Raw genomic sequence first — 22,552 nt, forward strand, 5'->3', positions numbered from 1 at the left:
TCTCCTCATCTGAACTGCGCTGTAGGTTCATCTGAACCTCCTTTGGAAGCCAAAACTTTTGGTGGTGGAATGAAGTCAATCCGACGGTCGGTTTGTGAGATATCGTCTGCCCTAGTTTGATAATGAAGCCGCTAATGCTGATGCTGCTGATCTAGGGTTTGCTACTGCTGATATGAATCAGATTTATTGTACTATTTCTCTCTGCTGAATTATTGAAGATAAAAGAAGATTTGATCAAAGGGTTTCCCCACACATTGTGGGGTTTGTCCCTGGCTAGCCGCCACATCTTGTGTCTCTTGTCTTGGCTTGTTTTCTGTCGATCGTTTAATGTTCTATCTGCACTTTACTTTATGTACATGTGATTGCTAATCGGTGGAATATAATAAGAAAAAGAAGTAAACTATTATAAGCATAGAACATACCATAACTTAACAGCATGCTATAGATGAAGATCTATGTTTGAAATCAATGAATTTGTATCATTAATTAGAATTTGTGTAAGAAATATCTAATTTTTAATATATATATATATATATATATATATATATATATATTAATAAAATAATATATAACGAGGTCAACGTGTCTTGTTCCGGGAGGTCAACATGTCCGAATCCGACACTCGAATCCCCGTATCCTACGAATCCCAAATCCCTGTGTCATGTGACTTAGGATAAGAGTGTGTGACAGTCATAAAAAATTTATTTGCATTGACATCATTTTCATTTAGTAGCATCCTAGTACAAGTGTTCTAGAAGATATATGGCAGATTTGATTGATGAGTAGTATTGACTCTTGCTCTAAAGGGTTTCTATCTTGTTCCTGATTTAGAGGTAGCATTGCAATTCTGTTTTGATGACTGTTGTTGCTCATCATCTGAATAGTAGTATTATCACTGGCACATATTTTCGTAACTTGCAAATCAGAATTTGTCGAAGTTGTATGCCTTTGTTGTCATCCTAAAGGAAATACTTTGGTTATCATCGAAAGAAGTGGGCTAGTGATAAGTTGCAAGTAATTATATTGCTTTCGTAGCTAGATTGAACAAGTATTCTTGTGACTTCAATTTGGCAATGGGATCAATTTTACAAAGTAAATAACATTTCTAATCTTGCAACAAGCTCACTCTCTGAATCACTTGACATTAATCTCAAGAATATCTTGTTTAATTATTGAGCATCTTGTGTCACATCAATTGTCCTTTTGAAGATCTAATTGTCTGTATGAATCTAATTGGCATTGAAGTAACTTGTTCTAATTGTATTAAAAATAGAATTGCTAATCTTATTGTCTATCTTCTTTGAAAATTTTTCATTGGCATCGTAATTGTCTCTAACCAAACACTGTGCCATTATTGTTTTATGGTTGATATCAATTGTGGATCTTTGGCATATTGGTGATCTTTTCCTTAATAGCATTTATCTTGTGATTATCTAACACTTTGGAAATTACTTCTTGGTCATCTCTTGTATCTTGTTGGCACTTGTAAAATTGGTACATTTCCTTGTGGTTGAGATTGTCTCTTATTTACCATTGTTAAGTACTTATTGCCATAACTTAAGATCAATCATAACTAAGTACTTAAAGGAACATTAAACAATCTTACCTTAAGAAGACACTCCATAATCTTGCATCTCATCCTAGAATTAGTCTTACATTAATAATTACCTCCAAGCATAAGCTTCGTTGATAGAAAGATAAGAACACCCTTCTCATCTTTGCTTGAGAAGTCTAGTCCCTCTATTATTTAAAACGGTGACCTTGCAGTTGTCAGAGCCACAGTCTCTACAGCGCCAGAGGCATCAGGTACGTTAGATTTCAAGGAGAGGGATTGTTAACCAAGCCCTTGCTTGCTTCACCTTGACTTCTCTTTGCCACTTACTTTAGAGACTAGGCTCAATATAGATAAAGATCAAGGGATACACTTAGTTAGGCATCTAATTAAATAAATCTAGTAGGATTTGCATTTCATCTAGGATAGTCAAGCATCCATTAAGCAGTAGTTGTTCATCTGGTCATTTGGTCTTCAATTGATATAAAGCAAGTGGTTGATTCCACAAGGCATTGGTCTGACAAAGTAATTTAATCTAATCTCTAGAAACTTGCAAAAATCAACAAGTAGCTAGGCCATTCAATCATGTCTCCCAGACTTGTTGATTGCCAATGAGTCTTGCATTCTCACATTTATAAGGCTAACACCCCATAGCCTGCTATTGGGAGACAACTAGAACGAAGAGGTTGGGGATCAGAGTGACAGGTGGCGACCTGAGTTGTTGTTGCAGTGCCTATACAATCTGAGCGACAACAAGATGAATACCATACACTTCTAGTAGACATTATGTTTGTTTTGCTTAAGCATCGAAACCCATTTTTTGGAATTGAACCCTAGGTTTTTTCGTTGATTTCCTTGAAATCCAAATTTGGAAACTCCCTGTTTGTTTCTAGAGGATTCAATATACATAGTCTCTATTGTTAGTTTTTGTAGCATCAGATATGTTCTAGCCACAAAATTTGGTGGAAAGGCTAGAATACATGAAATCTCCAAAACCCATAAATCGTTTCTGGAAATTCCATCTAGAAGTGTGTCATTTAGATTATTAACCGATTTTTAAATATTTCCTAAGTCTAAACTTAGGGAATATGGTTAATTAATCAGTATTAATTGAGATAAGGCAAGAATAGTCTAGAATCTCAGACGGATCGATCCAAGATGATCTTAGCCATTGATTAAGTTTTAATCTTGGCCGTTTGTTCTCCAACAATGGATTATAAGAAGAGATCGATGCGGTTATGGAAAAGACACTTCTGCAGTTTGATTTTTCTTGGCAGATCGATTTCCAGAAAGCAATAACATTTGTTGGAGAGCCAAAGATCGAAGCAGGGTTAGTGAGGGGTACAGACAGTGATCCAAAGGAAGTTTTCCAGATCTAGAGAGGCAACAACAAGGAGGCCGAGTTATTCCTAATGAGGTAGTGAAGAGGACTGCGCAGTTGCTTCAAAAGCAACTCGATTTTGTTGGAGAGAAATTCGTTCTCAGTTCGAGAGGCTGGGCAGAGGGTCCAGAGTGCCGAAGAGACGATTTCCTCAATAGAGGCAGGCAAAACAACTTCATCAAAGGCAGATTCGAGCCACACGTGTGGGAGATAGCGCAGAAGGGCTCATGCTGGGGTTTGGATGACTAGTTTTCTGAAGGGAAGTTGTGTCGGCTCGCGAAAGAAGGGTAATTCCCTTAAGATAATTTTGGCTGGATATCCTTGCTGTTTGGATTTCCAGTTGGGCATCCATAGATTGTACTCGGTTTTTCATTGCTACATAATAATAAAAACCTTCACTGCTGCACTGGTTTTCCCAAGTTGGGTGTTTCCATGGACATTTGTCCAAATATAATTGTCTCATATTTTATGTGTGCTAGCATTTCTCAGTTTCTTGCACTATTTATTTTCTGCAGAATTTTATTTGTGAAGGTTGCAGTGTGTTTATTTCAATATTTGCCGTAGTATATAAATTGTTAAATTAACTAACAATTATAAGAAATAATACTGGTTGCTGCAATAAGATTCCACATTGGAATTTTCACGTGGTATTAGAGCGGGAGTGATCAGCTGGGAAACTTAGAAGTGGAGAAGGGAATTTCATTGTTCAGTGGGAGCAGCAGGCTGAAATTCTCTAACGCTGGGCAGTACCCAGATTGGCAGTTTGAATTGGAGGGCAGGAGTTCGATTTTTAGTTGCAGGGTTGCAGAAAATATCGACTTGCTAGATTTAGTGATTCCAACAATCAGAGGGAGCTGCAACAACTTAGATTTTCGCTGAGTAGATTTCTGGTTGGACACAGAGGATTTTGTAGCAGTTGCAGAATTAGCGTTGGGTGGAAGAGAAAAAGCACACACGAGGGAAAATTTATCTCAGGGGATCTCGAGTCTTAGAGATCAAAATTTTTCCAATTACAGATGGGTAGTCGTTGTGAGCAGATTTTCTAACTCTAGAAGGGAGTGCGAATAACAGAGCAGCAACCGAGCACCGGGAAAGAGGGAGGCTTTCAAGGGTTATTTCTCCATCTTTGAGTTTCTAGATTTTGCAGCTTTGTAGGGGTGGCTGTACGAGATTGCCAGAGGAGGCCGTGTTAGTTAGCCAGAATGCAGATCTGGGCAGCAAATCGACTTCCAGTTGCTGGAGGAAGTGCGAGTTGTCTAGTATAAGTTGCAAAGAAAGGAAGGGTCCCAGCTAGGGACTAGGCTCGATAGGAGATAGTGGGGCACCAGATCCAGGTGGAGGAGTATGAGACTCCAATGTGCCAGATGGGCAGGGTCCAACGCAGTTGCAACAAGGAGATTAGCCAGATTAGTTCCATATTGTTGCAGCGAGACCATCACCTTTGCTACAGGAGCCCACAATATCATAGTAGCAGGTTCAGTGTTAGTAGACACAATTTGTCATTAGACAGTTGCAAATCTAGTTGCAGTTAGTACCCGAGAGACAGTTACAGAGCTAGTGAAACAGGCACTGTGAATTGCCCAGATGCAGTATGTAGGTGCAGTTCTAGCCAGAAGTTTCCCAACACAAAACTTCGCAGTCCAGTTTCTAGTGTAGGAGGATAGTGCGAGTTGCCAGGAGGGAGCAGAAAGATTTCCCATTGCGAGATTGAGACTCAGAGGGAGCAACCCTATGGAAGCTAGCGTTTCAGAATCTGGGGAGATCAGACTCATTATTGCAGTAGTTGCAGCAGCAATGCGAAAGCATCAGTAGAGTAGTAGCAACAACAGTATGAGTAGATCAGACTTCGCGATGATGGCCCACATGCCTCCATGAGTGAGGTGGGGTGACTTGGAGTTGTAGCCCCATAGAACTACAGATATTGGGCAGGGTCCTTGAGGAGTCCACCTCATGGATCAATACGTTGCTACAAGGGCCCAAAGTATTCAGTAGCAGGATGGATCAGTGGCAGTTGATACAGTTAGTACTAGAGTGAGTTGTAGACTAGTAGCAATCAGATACCAAGAAGCGCAGTGTAATGTTGACAACAGAGCAGGTGGCTCAGTGCAGAGTTGGCAGCAACGCAGATTCTTCGGTGATAGTGCAGATGCTAGTAGCAGTTAGAGACTTGGGAGACAGATGCATTAGACTGAACAAATTTGATTAAGTATTTTGGATGCTTTTCAGTTGCAGTTGTTGCAATTGCAGTGTTGGAAACAATATAGCTGTGTCAGCAGCGACATAGATGCAACATATATTAGAGTTGCGTAGTGGTTGGTGGGCAATATGGCCTGACATCAACAGTGTGACAAGAGATGATGCGGAGGCAGGGTGTGTAACACTAGAACATATTCCTCACTAAGATGGAGTGTTAGTTTTTGTAGCATCAGATGTGTTCTAGCCACAAAATTTGGTGGAGAGGCTAGAATACACGAGATCTCCAAAACCCTTAAATCGTTTCTGGAAATTCCGCCTAGAAGTGTCTCAATTAGTTTATTAACCGATTTTTAAATATTTCCTAAGTCTAAAATTAGGGAATATGATTAATTAATCATTATTAATTGAGATAAGGTGAGAATAGTCTAAAAACTCACACGGATCGGTCCAAGATGGTCCTAGCCATTGATTAAGTTTTAATCTTGGTTGTTGGTTCTCCAATAGTGGATTATAAGAAGAGATCGATGTGGTGATCGAGAAGACCCTTCTGCAGTTTGATTTTTCTTGGTAGATCGATTTCCAGAGAGCAACAACAGTTGCTAGAGAGCCAAAGATCAAATCAGGGTCAGTGAGGGGTAGAGACAGTGATTCAGAGGAAGTTTTCTAGATTCGGAGAGGCAGTAGCAAGGAGGTCGAGTTATTTGCAGCGAGGCAGCGTAGAGGACTGCGCAGTTGCTTTAGAAGCAACTCGATTTTGCTGGAGAGAAATTCATTCTGAGTTCTAGAGGCTAGGTAGAGGGTCCAAAGTGCCGGAGAGACGATTTCCTCAATAGAGGCAGGCATAACGACTTCATCGGAGGAAGATTCGAGCCATACGTGTGGGATACAATGCAGAGGTAGTGTAGAAGGGCTCACACTGGGGTTTGGAAGACCAATTTTTTGAAGGGAAGTTGTGTCAGGATTGCTTTTGAAAGAAGGGTAACTCCCTTAGATAATTTCGGCTAGATATTCTTGCTGTTTGGATTGCCAGTTGGACATCGATAGATTGTACTCAGATTTTCACTGTTGCATAGTAATAAAAACCCTCACTACTGCACCGGTTTTCTCAAGTTTGGTTTTTCCGGGGACATTTGTCCTAAAATAATTGTCTCATATTTTATGTATGTGTGCTAACATTTCTCAGTTTCCAGCGCTATTTATTTTTTGCAGAATTTTATTTGTGAAGGTTGCAGTGTGTTTATTTCGATATTTGCCGTAGTAAATAAATTGTTAAATTAATTAACAATTAGGAGAAATAATACCAGGTGCTGCAATAGGATTCCACATTGGATTTTTCACATCCATCCAAGGAGAATCCTACTCCACAATAAACAAACAAAACAATAACTGCGAATTATCAAGTTTTAGAAGTTTGTCATTATTCTCAGATAGAAATACATGTGAGTCACCTATATTGTGAGTCATTCCTAAATATGATAATATTGGTGATAATTATTGCAATAATTTCAGATTACTATAATATTGGATTTCAGAGATCTGTGGTTTGTGTTATTTGAATTTCTGATCGGAGAACCCACAGTAATGGAGTTTTTACACCAACGTTTCGAATCCCAAATGGGATCCATCATCAGGGAAAAGAGAAAGATGATAAAAAGAAGAGCCAGATGGAGGGAATAAGTATTTATTCCCTCCATCTGGCTCTTCTTTTTATCATCTTTCTCTTCATCTTTCTCTTTTCCCTGATGATGGATCCCATTTGGGATTCGAAACGTTGGTGTAAAAACTCCATTACTGTGGGTTCTCCGATCAGAAATTCAAATACTATAATATTATGGAAATTATCACCCTGTTTGTGTCAATATTGCCTTATAACCATATTCTTGATCTTTTAATCCTCATTTTGCAAAATTGAGTTAGGGGATTGAGCTTTGGGGATACTATGACCATTTTCCATCGAGCATTCCATCAAGCAAAGAAGGGGAAATCCACTGTTTTCATTGCCATGATTCATCTCACGAGATACATTTATTTTTGTTTTGATGTGATTTTGTATCATCCTGTTATGACTTATGACTCGGGACAAATATCATATTTCAGTGTCAATGTGTGGTGTACCTCTTGACATCTTATATATTGGTTTTATTTTTGTATTTATGTATCAATATCAATGTTTTTTTTTTTTTTTTTTATCCGTAAGACTGCACTAATTTATATTACAAAAAACCAAAATTTACATCCAATTTTACAAAAAGGGCCGAAGCCTTATTTCTCCGAAGAGAATTTCCCATGACTATCCATTTAGAATACCTGGCAAAAAGGAACCAGTTTCTTTCAACCTACATAACCAGCATGTAATCGACACAACAGGCTTTTGAGCCAACACAGCGGACATATAACTTGACACGATGGACCCATTACTTTGACATAATCGACACGTAAACAGACATGGACGACACATAAGCTTTCGCGGTGGACATTGACCCTTTGACAGACATACAAACTGAGTAAAACAGAAAGAGATGGACCGAGAGTAGCATTCCTGGCCGTGAGAACGGTGAGGCTTCTGAGCTAGTCCTCATCAGTGAGGTAAGGCTCATCTTCCATCGCTAACCCCTTTAGCTTCTTATCTTCCTCCACATCCAGGCGCATCCCTTTCTGAGCGGGCTCGCTGGGACCGGCTTCGACTTCGTCAGCTTGAGTGGGTCGCCTTAAGTCCACCCTGGGGACCTGCATATCCACTCTTGGCACAGTCAGGTTGTCCTGTGGCCTCCGGAGGTCGCTGCAGTGCTCAACAGTAACTGAAACTATGAGCGTGTTGTTCTCCAATGTGCAAGGGATGCGGTATTTAACTGCTGGATGTTCCCGGTGACCACACTCCATGAGTGCTCCCCTGTCTCGCTCAATTCGGTGGCCAACTGTTCGACGCGGACTGCTGCTGCTGCCCGGTTCTGGAGGAATATCAACAGAGGAGGAGGGTGAAGTGGCGGGCCTTTGTGTTGCAGGACGGCCCCTCGAACCAATTCTTCTGCTGCTCATCCTTTGCCTCTCAGGCATTCTACACCTACCTCTCTTGACAGAAATCCTCGGTGAAAGCCTGCACCTGGACAGAGTGTGCTCTGTCGCCTTCAGAATTTGCTCAGGTCTCGTTGAGAAATGCGGGAATGCCACATTGTGATCGCTCTTATGGATTGCCATAATCCTTGTACCGGTCTGCGCATTGAATGTCACCTTAAACCAATTTAACTTCCCAAGGTTAATCCCTATCGCCATGAATTGTTCTGGAGCCGAACTGGTCCTTCCGCTGTCTAATTCCTCCTTCGCATTCATTGCTTGGGCGTGTTGGTTTATGGTGGCTCGTCCGGGCTGGCAGCTGCCCATGTGACGAGCCACCTGCCGCTCATCCTTCGCATGCACCCGCATCCGGGGGTATCAATATCAATGTTACTAGACTCGTAATCGACAATAAATTGGCGAGGCAAAAGAGTGAAGAGATTTAATCATATCGAGAAAAAATCGTTAATTCAATAGAGATGAAGATATACACATATTGAAAAAAAAAAAAAACATTTTTCGTTGATATTCAATAAAGCCATGTCCAAAAAATGCATAATATCAATAAATGTACAAAATATCATGAATGAATAAGTATCTCATATATGTTATGAGTCCAAACATGATCCAAAGTACTAAGTCTTGACTCTAACTAGTGACTGCATAGAACTAGAAGCATCTTCTTCTAAAATTTTACAAAATACTGCATATTAATTAGTAAAAGAACATTAACTAAGAGTCTAAGAGTGAGAACTAGAAGCAATTCCTCCCACTCCTTCGCTTGCTTGACTATCAAAATTCTCCAAGTCATCTGGGCTTAAAAAAGGAGCCTCCTTTAATTGGACCCAATCTGCTTTATTTGTATTATGCAGATCTATCTCTTCAAGGTCGACTGGTGAATGATCCAAACCTATCATTATCATGAAACATGGAAATGTGAATTACAACTTGAATTTTAAAGTGCAAATCAATTTATTAAACCTTCAAATTCAAATGCAATTACACATGAATAAGCCAAGCCTTTTGTTCCTCAAGGCTTAGTGTCTTGACTCTCACCTAGTATTTGCTTGTTGCGAAGTCGTAGATTGTAATGGACAGATACAAGGTCATTTAAGCTCTTTTGTGTCAATCGGTTGCGCTTCTTAGAGTGTATTTTCTCAAACATGCTTTTGTTGCTCTCACAACTTGAAGCATTGCATGATTGGTTTAAGATTCAAATGGCGAATCTCTTCAAATATGTCGTACAACTACCAAAGTTTTGCCACCAAAGACCTAGCAAGTGGCAAGGGTTCGTGAGTAGTAAGTACTAAGTACAAATCAAAGATGATAAATATTGAAAAGACAACAAAATTTAATAAAACGTTTAACATACGAAATAAACAATTTAATGAATTGATGAAGCCTTCAAACCTCAAAGGGTACTTGGCAACATCTTAGGCGTTTCTTGTATAGCACTTGTATAGGCAGATAATTTGGCCGACACCCTATAATCTTGTAGTTTGGGAAAGACGTGGTTTTGAACTTCTTGATTAGGGAAGCACCTTAAGTCCTCTGGCAACCTCCCCATCCTCATTAAATTTGTTGTTACCATAAAAATATTGTGGGTTTAAGGAGTAGCCAACAACATGTAAGGGGGAATGCAATTGCCTATCCATATGTGCATCAATAATGCCCCAAGGAGACATATACTTGGCCTCCTCATCCCCATATCTTCTTTTGATGGCCTCCTTTGCGAGATCCATCGCCTCATAAATGTAACCCATAACGGGTTTGTCACCATGAACCATCTTGAAAGTTCAAACTTTCAAATTCAATGAAATATGAAACTTTGAAAATGAAATGAAGCTTGAAATGAATTTTTAAAAATGAAAATGTTAAAAGACTTGAAGTACCTAAGAACTTTGACAGGGGACTCCGTCACAACAATAATCTCTTAGACATCTTTCTAGAAATTGTCATAAACACGAGTGCAACAATTTCAATTACTTCAAGGGCCTTGGAATGTGTAGATACCATCTACTCAGGTCCCTAGAACATCCTCTTCAGATTTATCTTTTGCTCAACCATAGATTGCAAACATATGAAATTTGTTGCGAATCTGGTCACTACAGGTCAAACAATTTCTTTACCTTTAATGTATTTTCTCATGGTGTTTAGGACAATAGTGTGATTGTACAAGTATTTTGTTATGGATTTTGCCTTCTCCTCAACCTCATGTATACAATGAAGTTTACCAATGTCCTCAAGCTTTAAATCTATGAAATGGGCAGCACAAGAGGTACAAAAAATAGTGGGGTGCCTAAGCTCAAAAAGTCTACTAGCAGCCGTATAATTAGCTGCATTGTCGGTGACAATTTCTACAACATGTTCTCCCCCCCCCACTTCTTGAACGAATTCCTCCATCATTTCACAAATAAGTTGGGCAATCTTAACCTTGTCTGAAGCATCCACTAATTCGAGAAACATTGTGCCTGCTGGATACGATACAAGGAAATGTATAAAAGTTCTATTCCTTTGATCTGTCCATCCATCACTCATGATGGTGCACCCTGTTTCTACCCATAATGAATGAAACTCATATAGCATACATATGGCATTTTCAACACTGTCTAACAACAAATCTGTCCTAAGGCTCTCTGATGAAGGGGGAATTTGCAATAGCAACTACATCAATCATAGCTTGCCAACAAGAACTTTTGTCACAGTGGAAAGGTATGTCAAAATAGTACCAAAAGTTAGCAATGGCCTTCCTTGCCTGAATATGGATCTTGTTTTTCCAACCACTAGCATCCAAGGTAGGTTGGCAATCGAGTTTTCTGCGTGGAGCAAAAAAAGTGTTTATGTTTCCACCTCCACTGTTGAATGTAGGAGGATTCATTTGGTCTTGAGTTTGACTTGGACTTTGAGGCATGTGTGGGAAATTGGTCCCAACATTGGGGATTCAACAGAGGGAGATGACAAGGGGGTATTGGAAGAAGAATGACCTGCTCCAAGAGTTCCTACTTCTACACGTTGCTTTGCTTTCTTGGCATTTTGCTCATTCAACATTTCAAGGGCCAAGATTGCTTGGTGTTTGACATCTTGGTCACCATGTTTTTAGAGGCCTATATCATGGCTGGATATTTGTGCAAGGTGGTATTTGAATCTATAAATGCCTCCACTACATTTCCCTTTGCAAAAGTTACCGAGGAGCATGGGGTCTCTGGGAATCTTGTTGCAATAGGCTCAAGCATAGTCCCTCTCCCTTAGCATTGTTGTTGTTTTGGACTTGTGTTTAATTTGTGGCTTCTGTTAAGATTTGGAGTCCTGGCTTCTGTTTAATTTGTGGCTCCTGTAAAAGACAATAAAAAATTAAAATTAAAAATGTAGATTCAGAAAAATGCCTCTTCTTGATGTTTAGCAAATGCAGATTTACAAAATCTGTATACATGAAGGCAGTAAACAACACCTTTTAAATGGCATATAATGAGAAATAATACCCCACAAAAAGTTTAAAAGGTGTTGTTTACTGATACCCAACAAATAATAATGAAAAACAATGAACATGCGCCAATTTTGAGTAACAAAATTCGTTAACTAACACCTTTTTAGTCATAAATTATAGAAAGTAAAACGTAATATATCCCTCCCGGTCTTATGTAAATGCCATACTGCGTGCTCTAAACTCTAGTGACATGCAATTTTAACTTTGATATAGTCTCAAAGTGTTAAAACTTAATAAAACAAGCTAAAACTAGATTCTGAGTGACAAGATGAAAAATTTTCCATCAATAATTAGTTGCTTGTTGGAACTTGGATATCTGATTGAAAGTTTAATGTTGTATATGTTTGTGGAAATATAGAAACACATATTAAATAATTAATTTTATTAGGAGGTTAACAGTGAACACCCACATTCATGGTTAGTGGATGGGCTTTCTGGTCCCACACTTTATGGATTTAGGGGCAATCAATCTAAACCCTATTCCTATATAAGCTTAATTCATAAAACAAAGGCAATTAATTGGAGAATTGGTGGCATTCATGAAGATAATGAGAATGTAAGGCAAGTGTAATGACCATCTTGAATTACAGATAGAACATGGTTATTAGCATGCATACGAGACATGCATATGATGCTACATATGCATGCATCGCATGCACTGGACTAGTATACCTACTAATTGCCTATGAAGAGAGTCTAAATATGGATAAATAATTTCAGAATACAAACTTCTGTGATTCATAATGTTATGAGAGAGTACTTCTGGTAAATCACATCTCAATTTTTGTTGTCGATGCGTTTCGAACCATTAAGTATTGTTCATCATCAGGAATTGGATGAAAGTACTGATCCAACATAACCATTATATATATTGTAGGGATGCAAAACAGTAAGAGGAATGAATAATGAAGGAAAAAATAAAATAATCAAAGTAGACATTAAGAAATTAATATAAAAAGAAAAACAATCAATCTAGTCAGAATAAAAACATGTTATTTTTATTTTGATATAGTTTTTAAAATTATTATTTTTTTATTATTTGAAATTACTTTGACTTAATACTTTGAAAAAATAATAATTCCAAAAAATATAAATAAAAAGAAATTCCTAAATCTAATCCTAAAAAAATGTTTGTTCTTAATATTTTAATAAAATATAAAAAATCGATAAATGAATTAATAATAAATTAAGTACCTAACTATCATGAATTTCATGAATGTATTAAGTCTAGAATTCTATGATAAAATTTAATAAATCTATTAAACCCATTAATTAATAAGCTCATTCAATAATAAACTCAATTAAACAAACCACTATGCTTACTTTGGTATAACACCCAACGTATAATCGAGTTAAACTCAAATGTTCATATAATAACTTATTAATTATTCAATGAAATTTATTGACGTTAATGAATGACATCATATATATGTGGTATATGATATACGAGATGTGAACAATAATTGACATATATATATATATATATATATATATATATATATATATATGTTTGTTTGACATTATCGATGTCAATCATCATAAAAGTTATTTAATAAATTCATTAAAACCTGGCTCCATTAAAAGTTATGGATAGAAATTACATGTGTATATAAAATCTTATTGTATATGGAATAAGATCTCTTCACATACATACCATAATTTTATACAAAAAAAATCCATTAAATAACTTTATGCATAGGAATTAAATGTCATTTAAATAAATTCATTAAAATAAAGTTACAAGTCATTTAATATATAAACATCTTAAAACAATGAAGACGAACCACCTGAAAACCATAAAGGAAATTGTAGGTGGCAAGTAGCCGGGAGGAGTGGAGAAGATTTTTATGCAAGGGCAATGGATGAATTTCGAGGGAGGAGGAAACCTCTCTAGTATAGGGTGGGAGGTACTATAAGAAGGGACATTCTTTTCATGGGAGAGTTTTTTTAGCCTTTCACAGACAGAGAAGGAAAATCCGAAGGAAAATCCGAGAAAATCACAAAGAAAGAGGAAGATTGAGCCTTAATTGTTATTGGTGCTTTGGACACGGGGGCCAAAAGACCTCTATTTCGAAGTCTTCTGGATCTGGGAACCAAATAGGTTGATCCCAGGTAGGCTGGGAGGGAAAGGGTTGGTTTGGTAGCAGGGGTGGGAGCAACAACAGACCAGAAACACCTTCAAATGAATTTCCAGGTATTTTCTGCATTTAAATTGTTAAATTTTGGTTAAAATTGACTATCTGGTTAATTATGGATATGAGCATTAAGTTTTGATAATTCTTTGGTTAATTATCAAATTTAGGGCATTAAAATTCTGTGATCTGGTTAATTGTCAAATTTAGGGCTTTAGAGCAAGAGTTTTTGGTCTACATTCAACATTGAAGTGTGCTTTGATTTATGAAATTTAATTTTTGTTGAAATCTAAGTTGTAAATATACTCAATTACATTGTATATTCGAGTCAAGTTCAAAGCATATTTGTGCATGTAACTCGTAAATAGAGATAATTGCAACCTTGCTTGATGTTGAGTGTGTCGCCAATAGTAGATTGTGGAAGGATCATTGGCTGCAGTGGGGGGAGAACGTATCTGGACAATGGCGTCTCAGTCTCTGGAAGTAATGGATCCACGACGTCTATGGATTGCGCAGACTCTAGACTCTAGGCGTGGCATATGTATGTTAAATTGTGCGGACTCCAGACTCAACGTGTGAATGTGCTTGCCAAGTCAAGGTCTGAAAATCGCAGAAGTCGCCGGAATCGCAATTAATCTCTGAGTCGCGAGTCAAATTTGCATTGACCACGAGTCAAACTCAGTCAATGCGACTTTGACTTGCCCAGATTTGGCTTTGCTCATTTGCTGGCCGATCCGACTCAGACTCGCGATTAATTGTGATTGATTGCCGAGTGCTATAACATTGAGCAATATGTTTGTTTGATGTTGTTGTTGCTTTAGATGTTTAAACATTGGAAAAAATGATTAATTTTTGTTTTTTTAAAAGTTTCCTGATATTTTCCAACAATCTCCAATATCTTCCCTAATATTGCCGATAAGTTATATTCTGAACCCTTGGCGATAAATTCTCCAAGACAATAAATGTGACATTGCATTTGACTGTTTGTTAGTGTACTCCAAGAATGTTACAAAGAAGCTGCCAGATTTTCTTCCCAAAATGTTCATTACCCAATTTCTGCACTGATTGCCCCTCATGGTTTCCTGCAAGTGAATGTGATGAAAAAAGTTGATTCTTTTGCATCGATTGGAGCCTGCAATTTCTGTATCATATGGTTTCCAGTAGTGATTGGAATGTTCCATTAGAACCACCCCTTGATGAATAGCGGTATGTTGTGGTGGTATCTCATTAGTTCTTTCAGAGTCGGTGGAATGATTATTTGACACTTGATTAATAAAATTGTTAATATCCCTGTCTCTGTTAACCCTTTTGTCTTCATTTTCATTACATGTTGCTGCTGCTATTCCTTCATTTGCAGCCTTATTTTGAACATTTAAAAATATATGAACTCCCTGTGCAGGCTAAATTATGGCATACTGATTAAATGTTTTTTAAATCTTTGGCACAGTTATTTCACAGCAGACACATATGCAAATGAGCATTCAGCTCTTGCAGCAAGACTTGCAGCTGGTTTATGTGCCAATCTTGCAACAGCAGTTGTGAGAGAACAAGCTCAGAATGGGTTTGCACTTGTATGCAGTAGTCTTGATGTGTATTGTTTTGATATTTCCAGGGAAACGTTCACCTAAATTTTTATTGTAAGACTAAAGGGGTGATTGGATATGCGACTCTATTATTTGCAATTAAGACTATACATCTAATTCACATTGAAACATTTTATTTTGGTGATTTTCGTTTCACATAAACAGGTAAGACCTCCTGGTCATCATGCAGGCATTACAGATGTGATGGGATTCTGTCTTCACAATAATGCAGCCATTGCTGCCCGTGCTGCTCAAGCTGCAGGTGCAAAGAAGGTTTTGATTGTTGATTGGGTATGAGCAGAAGAAACATTCACTCTATTGTATCTTATCTTTATTTTATTTTTACTATGTTTTGGTTGTTTGTATTCAACAGCCAAGTTTTTCATTAGTAAAAAGTTTGCTTGCATAGATCCCCTGTTATTCTCCTGGTAAGAATACTTTCATTGAGTGTCTTACTTTTATGAAACATAGTGAAAACCACAAAAGACCAGTAAATTGTCTTACAGAACTGAATCTTTTCTGAGACTGTAGAGGTCAGGTATGCATGGCTATAGAATGTGTTTACCATCAGTAAAGATATGTGATAAGTTGAAGATTACAGGGCTTTTTGGAGCAAGGAGATCTCATCTTATTTTCTGCTTATGCAGGATGTGCACCATGGAAATGGAACACAAGAAATTTTTGAGCGTGATAATTCGGTAATTGCAATGCCTGGTATCTGTGAACTTTAAAAAATTTATAGATAATTCTTGAACAGCTTACTTATGAAGCCATGTTTATTTTTGTCAGGTTCTTTACATATCCTTGCATAGACATGAAGGGGGCCGTTTTTATCCTGGAACTGGTGCTGCTAATGAGGTATATTGATCGGGATTTAGTGCATTCCTTTGTTGTGAGAATGTGAAACATTCCATGTAAAATTTTGTATGTTATCTGATGATTCCAAGATGTGATGCAATTAATGTAATGCGAGTTTCTGAGCTGAATTACATTCCAAAATTGGACTGATTGTCACTTCTGAGAATGCTTTTGTTTGTTATGATACGTCTGTTGCTGCTTTTATACTTGAGAAAATCTTCACGGCAGTAAGGAAAATGTCTTATAATCCCTTCAAATCCATGTTGTGGATAATTGAGGCTTGCCGTTAGGCATTTTGATATTTATGATTTTGTTTCTTGAATCCTTAGAGATATGTATTGGGAATCATAACATTGAATATCAAGTTAAAAATTCAATTTGGCAATGAAAAATGTGTCTATGAATTGCAATTCAAGTTATATATTGTGTTTTATAATCGTATTATGTTTGGATGAAAAATCTTCTTCCCATTTCCAGAAATTGTTTTTCAGTGTTTCCTTGGTTTCCTAAGAAGTCTGCCTCAAGTTATTGTTACTTTTTGGGCCTGTTAGTGCAAATCTAGCATCTTAGTGCAAAGGCCCACTAAGCAATCAAGATTGAGAGCAACAGTGGGAGAGTTACCACTGTGACCTGAGATGCTACTCCCTTAGTTTTTGTGGTGGGATACAATCCCCACAATGGAGGCTTCTCAGTAGATCATAGGGATCAGGCAACCCAAGTAGACTTAAGCTAAATGCCCACTAAGGATTCTACAACAAGACTCATCCAAGGACAAATATACAATGGGTAGGGTTTCAAACTTTTAAGTGGTTTAGGGTATAATTTCAATATTTCAAGAGAGCAAGTTTAAAGGTTTCTATGACTAAATCCAGAGGGCATAGTTTGACCAATAGAGGCCCAAATAGGTTCCTAAACACATGCCAAAAAGAAATTACAATTTGTTGTTATAAACTAGGGTTTCAATCAACAATTTACAGCATGCAAATATTTTATAACGATAATCGAAAAATGGCACCAAAATCTATGATAAAAAAGTATGAAATTAGGGCTGATGAATGAGTAAGCAAGATAATAGATTACAACAATTTTCAATGGATGAAAAAACATAACAACAAAGCAAACCTTAGATGTCAGCCCTAATTTATGGCTGAAAAATACATGTAAGAAGGTATTATCTTTCCAAATGGATCCAACTCCTAACCCTAGGACAATGAGGTCCAAGGCAAATAATGCAAAAAATGATGATTGTGTTGTAACCTAACCCTAATTTAGTCTAGAAAACATAAAATATAAATATCTAGGGTTTTGTTTTATTTATTTATGGGATTGGCACAAGAGATAAGACTAGTGCCTTTCTCTATCAAGGGCTAACCGAGTCTAGGTGTAAAAATCTATGTAAGAAAATTGATGGGAGCGATTTCAGGGAGGAAACTTGTGTTCCTCACACCCTTAAACCCTAGCGTCCTTCTATCTCCTTTGGAGATTCAAAAGGAGGAAGCTAAAACTACCTCAAGAAGAACTTGATGAAAATTTTGTGCAAGGAGATTTTATAGCCATAAAATATCAACGAAACGTTGGTGAGAATTTCATGGAGCCCTAAATCATCAACAAGCACAACATGAAAGAAGATAATTTACATGAAAATAACACATATCATCAAAGAATAACCTATAACCGTCTAAAAGAGTGAATCATCCAACAAAACGTTCTCCACTAGAAGTTTGCTCTACTAGTGCTCCATAGCGCATAAGTGAGAAGAGACAAATAACTAGTATATGTGAACTCCAAGTGTGACAATGAATCTAAGAGTTTCGACTTCCCTCTACTTATATGAGGGAATTAGAGTCAAATTCTCTTAATTTTAGCTTAAAAGCCCTAAAATAATATTATATTATGATTATAGGTTGGATAGGTCACAAACTGACCCCCATAGATAGCCAAATCAATGATAAAACATAAAAATGAGCCTCAGTTAAACCATACATGTGTCAAAATCCATTCAAGGGTGAGGCCGTCCTCCAAATGGCGTGTCTCTCCACCAAAGGTGCAATGGATGGCTCCAAGGGGTGCATTGCATCCCAAAAGTCACGTCTCCTCATCAAATGGATGTAAAATCATCAAACAATTGTCCCTCATCCACATGTCATCATCAAATGTGCCACGTGTCATCAATCCATGCATCATGAAGGGAATATCATAGTGCTAGGGCATGATGTCATCATGTAGAACAATGCACCATCCCCTCCAGAGGGGTCTCTTGTCATCAATTCATTGAGCATCCTAAAAGATAGGGCAACATCCATCAAGTAGATACAATAACAAGCATGGGGGTGTCTTGTTAGAATTGGGTTATATTAGATTTCAAGACAACGTCCAAGCTTTAGAAGACAACGTCCAAGGTCTTGTAGGCTAGTGAGGATGTCATAATCCATGCTGAAGCATCCCAAGGTCAACACTCCTCAATAGGTGTCCAACATTCTCTATCAAAGTGCCCAATGCTGTTGTCAAGTGGATAAGATGTCCTCTTTGAAGTGCTAGACATGGTTGCGGGGGAGCGGCACCGCCCCCCCCTCAAACCCTCTCCAGAAGTGCGCTCCCTTTGGGAGCAAACCTAGGAGCTAATTTCAGGAGTGCACTCAAGAAAATTTCGATGCCTTGCTTTTTTTGCAATTTATATGCGAACATGTTCTAGACGTAATTTCTTTTCAAAGAAACAAATTTTTTTGAGTGGGGCAACCTAATGTTCAAGCTATGGCCGTAGTATTGATATGCAATTCATGGTAATGTTAAATTCTTAAAGTAAAAGTGATAGTCTCCTTTATCTTTCATTTTCATCCTTTTACTTAAATTTTTAACATTACAATGAAATGACTCAGGATGTTTAAGAGTGGTTCCGATCTCATTGGATTTCATATGGAGAAAGTAGAATTTTAGATCTCACTCAAAATCCAACAGACGTATCTGTTTTTCAGGATTGGGGGGATTGCAATGTTTCCATTGGATTTTGTCATGTGTTAGGTGTGAAAATTTAGTGATCCCAAATCCTACTGCACCAATTGATAATGTTTCTTCTATTTGTTAAATTAATCAAACAAATTACTTGCAGTTTCCTACGACAAATATTGAAAATTGTACAATGCAGCCTTCACAAATACAATACCGCGAAAGAAATACAAACACTGGAAGAATAGATGCACACACACAATAATACACTGTTGTTTTTGGACCAATGTCCCTGGAAAAATCCAACTTGAGAAAACTGGTGCAGCAGCGGAGGGTTTTATTATTATGCAGTAGTAAATCTGAGTACAAATCTGTGGATGTGCAAATCTAGCAATCCATACAGGGAAATGATTGACGGAAGTCTAGTGAGAAAAATCTCTCATCGGTGATCCGACACTGAACTTGGCTCAAGATGAGCTGCTCTCTACTGCCTCTGCCCAGTCCTTGCGTTAGCCTACGCAGTTGTTGCGTTACACAACTCGGACCAACATCTCTCTCGCTAACTAATCAACTGTTGTTTGGGAAATGGACTCTCATGGCCTCCGGGCTCCCACTCCGGCTTCTGGAATTGAATCACTGCTTCTCCCTAGCAAAATACAGATTCCCCTCTGAAGCACTGCGTTGCCTCTCTACTATGCACTCACTGGACTGGAAAATCTTCCTTTTGACCTTACTATCCTTGCACTTTCTCACTGATTCGATCTTAATGAATCACCTCTGACAACTGAATGTTGCTACTCTGGAGATCGATTTCCTAGCAAATCGAATTCCTGGTGTCTCAAGTGTGTTCTCCAACCCCCATCGAATTTCTTATAATCTTTCGTTGAGACATCAACGACCAAGATTAAAACGTCATCGATGGCTAAGATTAACTAGAACTCGATCCATGTCTTCTTCTAGAAGATTCTCACCATTACTTAATTAATACCCTTTAATTAATCAGTTTTCCTAAGTTTAGACTTAGGAACCATTAAAAAAAGATTAATTATTTTAATTAAGTCATCTCTAGGTGGAATTTCCAGAAACAATTTTTGGGTTTTGGAGAATACATGTATTCTAGTCTCTCCTCCAAGTTTCGTGGCTAGAACACATCCGATGCTACAAAAATCAACACTAGGATATGGAACTCGTCAAGAGCACCAATCCCTCTATATACCTTGATGTTAGTGACATTGGTTGTCAAAACCCTCTATCATGACCCTACTAAAAATGTACCCATCACTCAAACAAAATCTTGACTTGACGTGTTATTTTTTTATTTATTATCTTATGTTAATGCTTAGAGGGTGATATTAATGACAAAGATCCCAAGATAGGCAATGATTTTGATGATATGTAGCTATTTGTTGTAGCATGATTTTTTTGGATGATAGAGGCCATCTAGAGCCTATTTGTTGATGTATTTTCTGTTCAAAGATGGATTGCACTCGATGCTATTTTGGTTATGTGCACCTTTACATGCTATATAAATCAAAACTTGTAACTTGTGGACCTGTGGCTGATGAAGATTGTAGCTACTAGATGATTGATGCTATATGGTTTAATCCATGTTTTAATGCTTTTTATAACTAATTCATCATCCTACATGATTTCTCAGAAATTAGACATTTCTCATGACGGCAAGAGGCCCAAGCATTAGCAATAGATAATAGATTTACTTGTGTTTTCTAATTTCTAGTAGTTTTTATAACTGTTGACTCTTTCATATTTATTATGATATTTTTTGTAAACAATATATGGCAATTTAAGTTTGAAGTTGGCAATTATAACTCATTGGTAATGAATTATGAATATGATGCTTTGTGAAAGTTGAAACATTTCATTTCATCTTAGATATTCTTTGTTATTGTTTGGTTACTTGGTAATGCTAATGGTAATGGTTACAAGTACAAGTTAAAACTTTAGTGATCAATGATGATAAATGTTATATATCGAATTTTGAAAGCTTGAAACTTTAAAATTGATGAATCATGAGACTTGACATGTTGTATGAATCATGAGACTTCTAAATGATTGATGTTATATGGCTCAATCCATGTTTTTATGTTTTTTTTATATCTAATTCATCATTCTACATGCTTTTGTTGACATAAATACATCAAAATATATAAAAAGATATATTATATAAAAATTCGCTCCCAAACCGAGAGCTTTTGAAAATGTCATTCTCGCTCCCAAGTAACCTTGGTGCTAGATAAGCATCATGAAACCCCTTAAGGGATGACAACTGTACCTGGGAGCAAAGGTCTAACACGTACTCATAGAATCAAGTGAGATCAACATCGTAGTTGCATGAAACGTAAAGGTATCTGAGTGGGCCATATTCAATGAAAAAGTGCATCACATTTCTTTGCACAAGTATCATCTTCAAATGTTCTTCAACCTTATAATTAGAAAACAAGTTATGCTACTTAGGTATGGGAGGGTTATCACAAGGCCCTATTAGGTGCATCTGACCCTAAGGGGAGGAATAATTCTTTGGTCAATCCTGTCAGAAGATAGGTGTGAAAGTTGTTATGATTAGGGGTTTACTTCATGGAGGATGCCGTTGTCTTGTATTGGGCTATGAAGTTCATAACATCCTTGAACATTATGATGTGGAGAGGGAGTAATCGTGGGACATGAGTTACTTACCCCTTTTCTCAACCTGTTTTTACCACCCCTCTTGTGCGCCTTTTTCATTATTATTCAATAGATATAGCTTGGGTTAAAAGCTTTCATCCATTATGGACCCTTAAAGATGAAATTGTTCCTTGTTTATCGGGGTTGTGTAATCAATGTTCCTTTCATTTAAATAGTTCATTATTTATCTAGGAACTAGGTGAGGGCTAATGAGGGGGGTAGAGCTCAGGCTAGGCCTTTGTCCATGCATTTTCTTTAATACCTGCCACCTTATTTTTCATTTTAGCATTTGGTTCACACTCTTTCTTTCCTTTCTATTGCATTGTCTTCTTAGGGCAATTTTTCCAGTATGAGGAAAACAAGGAAGTAATACCAGTGATAGGTATCAGTCAACTTGAATATGGGATGTGCATACATAGGGAAGATGGAAGGTGTTATTGAAAAATGTGTAACTAGGTTCGGTATTCATAACTAGGTTCGGTGTGAAGTCGATGGCAACTTGCCTTTCCTTGACGTCCTTATTTCAAAGAAGGATGATGGTTCTTTCTCCCACCATCATGCTAGGTCCCATCCTTTCCTTGCTCAAAAGCTGGGTGTTCTCAACATCTTACCTACTCGTGCGCCTAGGATTTTTGACGAAAACCACCTCTTTGATATGAAGACTCATCTCCTTAATGTTTTCAATAATAA

General features: G+C 37.5%; 1 protein-coding gene across 1 annotated transcript in view; it reads left to right on the plus strand.

Moving 5' to 3' along the window:
* Positions 1-22,552, plus strand: part of LOC149203917 (histone deacetylase 15-like) — a 283,535-nt gene that overhangs the window by 147,680 nt on the left and 113,303 nt on the right. The window contains exons 8-11 of the mRNA XM_089402027.1: positions 15,244-15,367; positions 15,545-15,670; positions 16,027-16,077; positions 16,169-16,237. Of these exons, the coding sequence (XP_089258153.1) occupies positions 15,244-15,367; positions 15,545-15,670; positions 16,027-16,077; positions 16,169-16,237 (370 nt within the window). The remainder of the gene's footprint in view (positions 1-15,243; positions 15,368-15,544; positions 15,671-16,026; positions 16,078-16,168; positions 16,238-22,552) is intronic.

This window comes from Pinus tabuliformis, chromosome 2_1 (genome assembly GCF_031772625.1).
Source record: "Pinus tabuliformis cultivar Carrire ecotype Pingquan chromosome 2_1, CPIR1, whole genome shotgun sequence".
Classification (NCBI taxonomy): Eukaryota; Viridiplantae; Streptophyta; class Pinopsida; order Pinales; family Pinaceae; genus Pinus; species Pinus tabuliformis.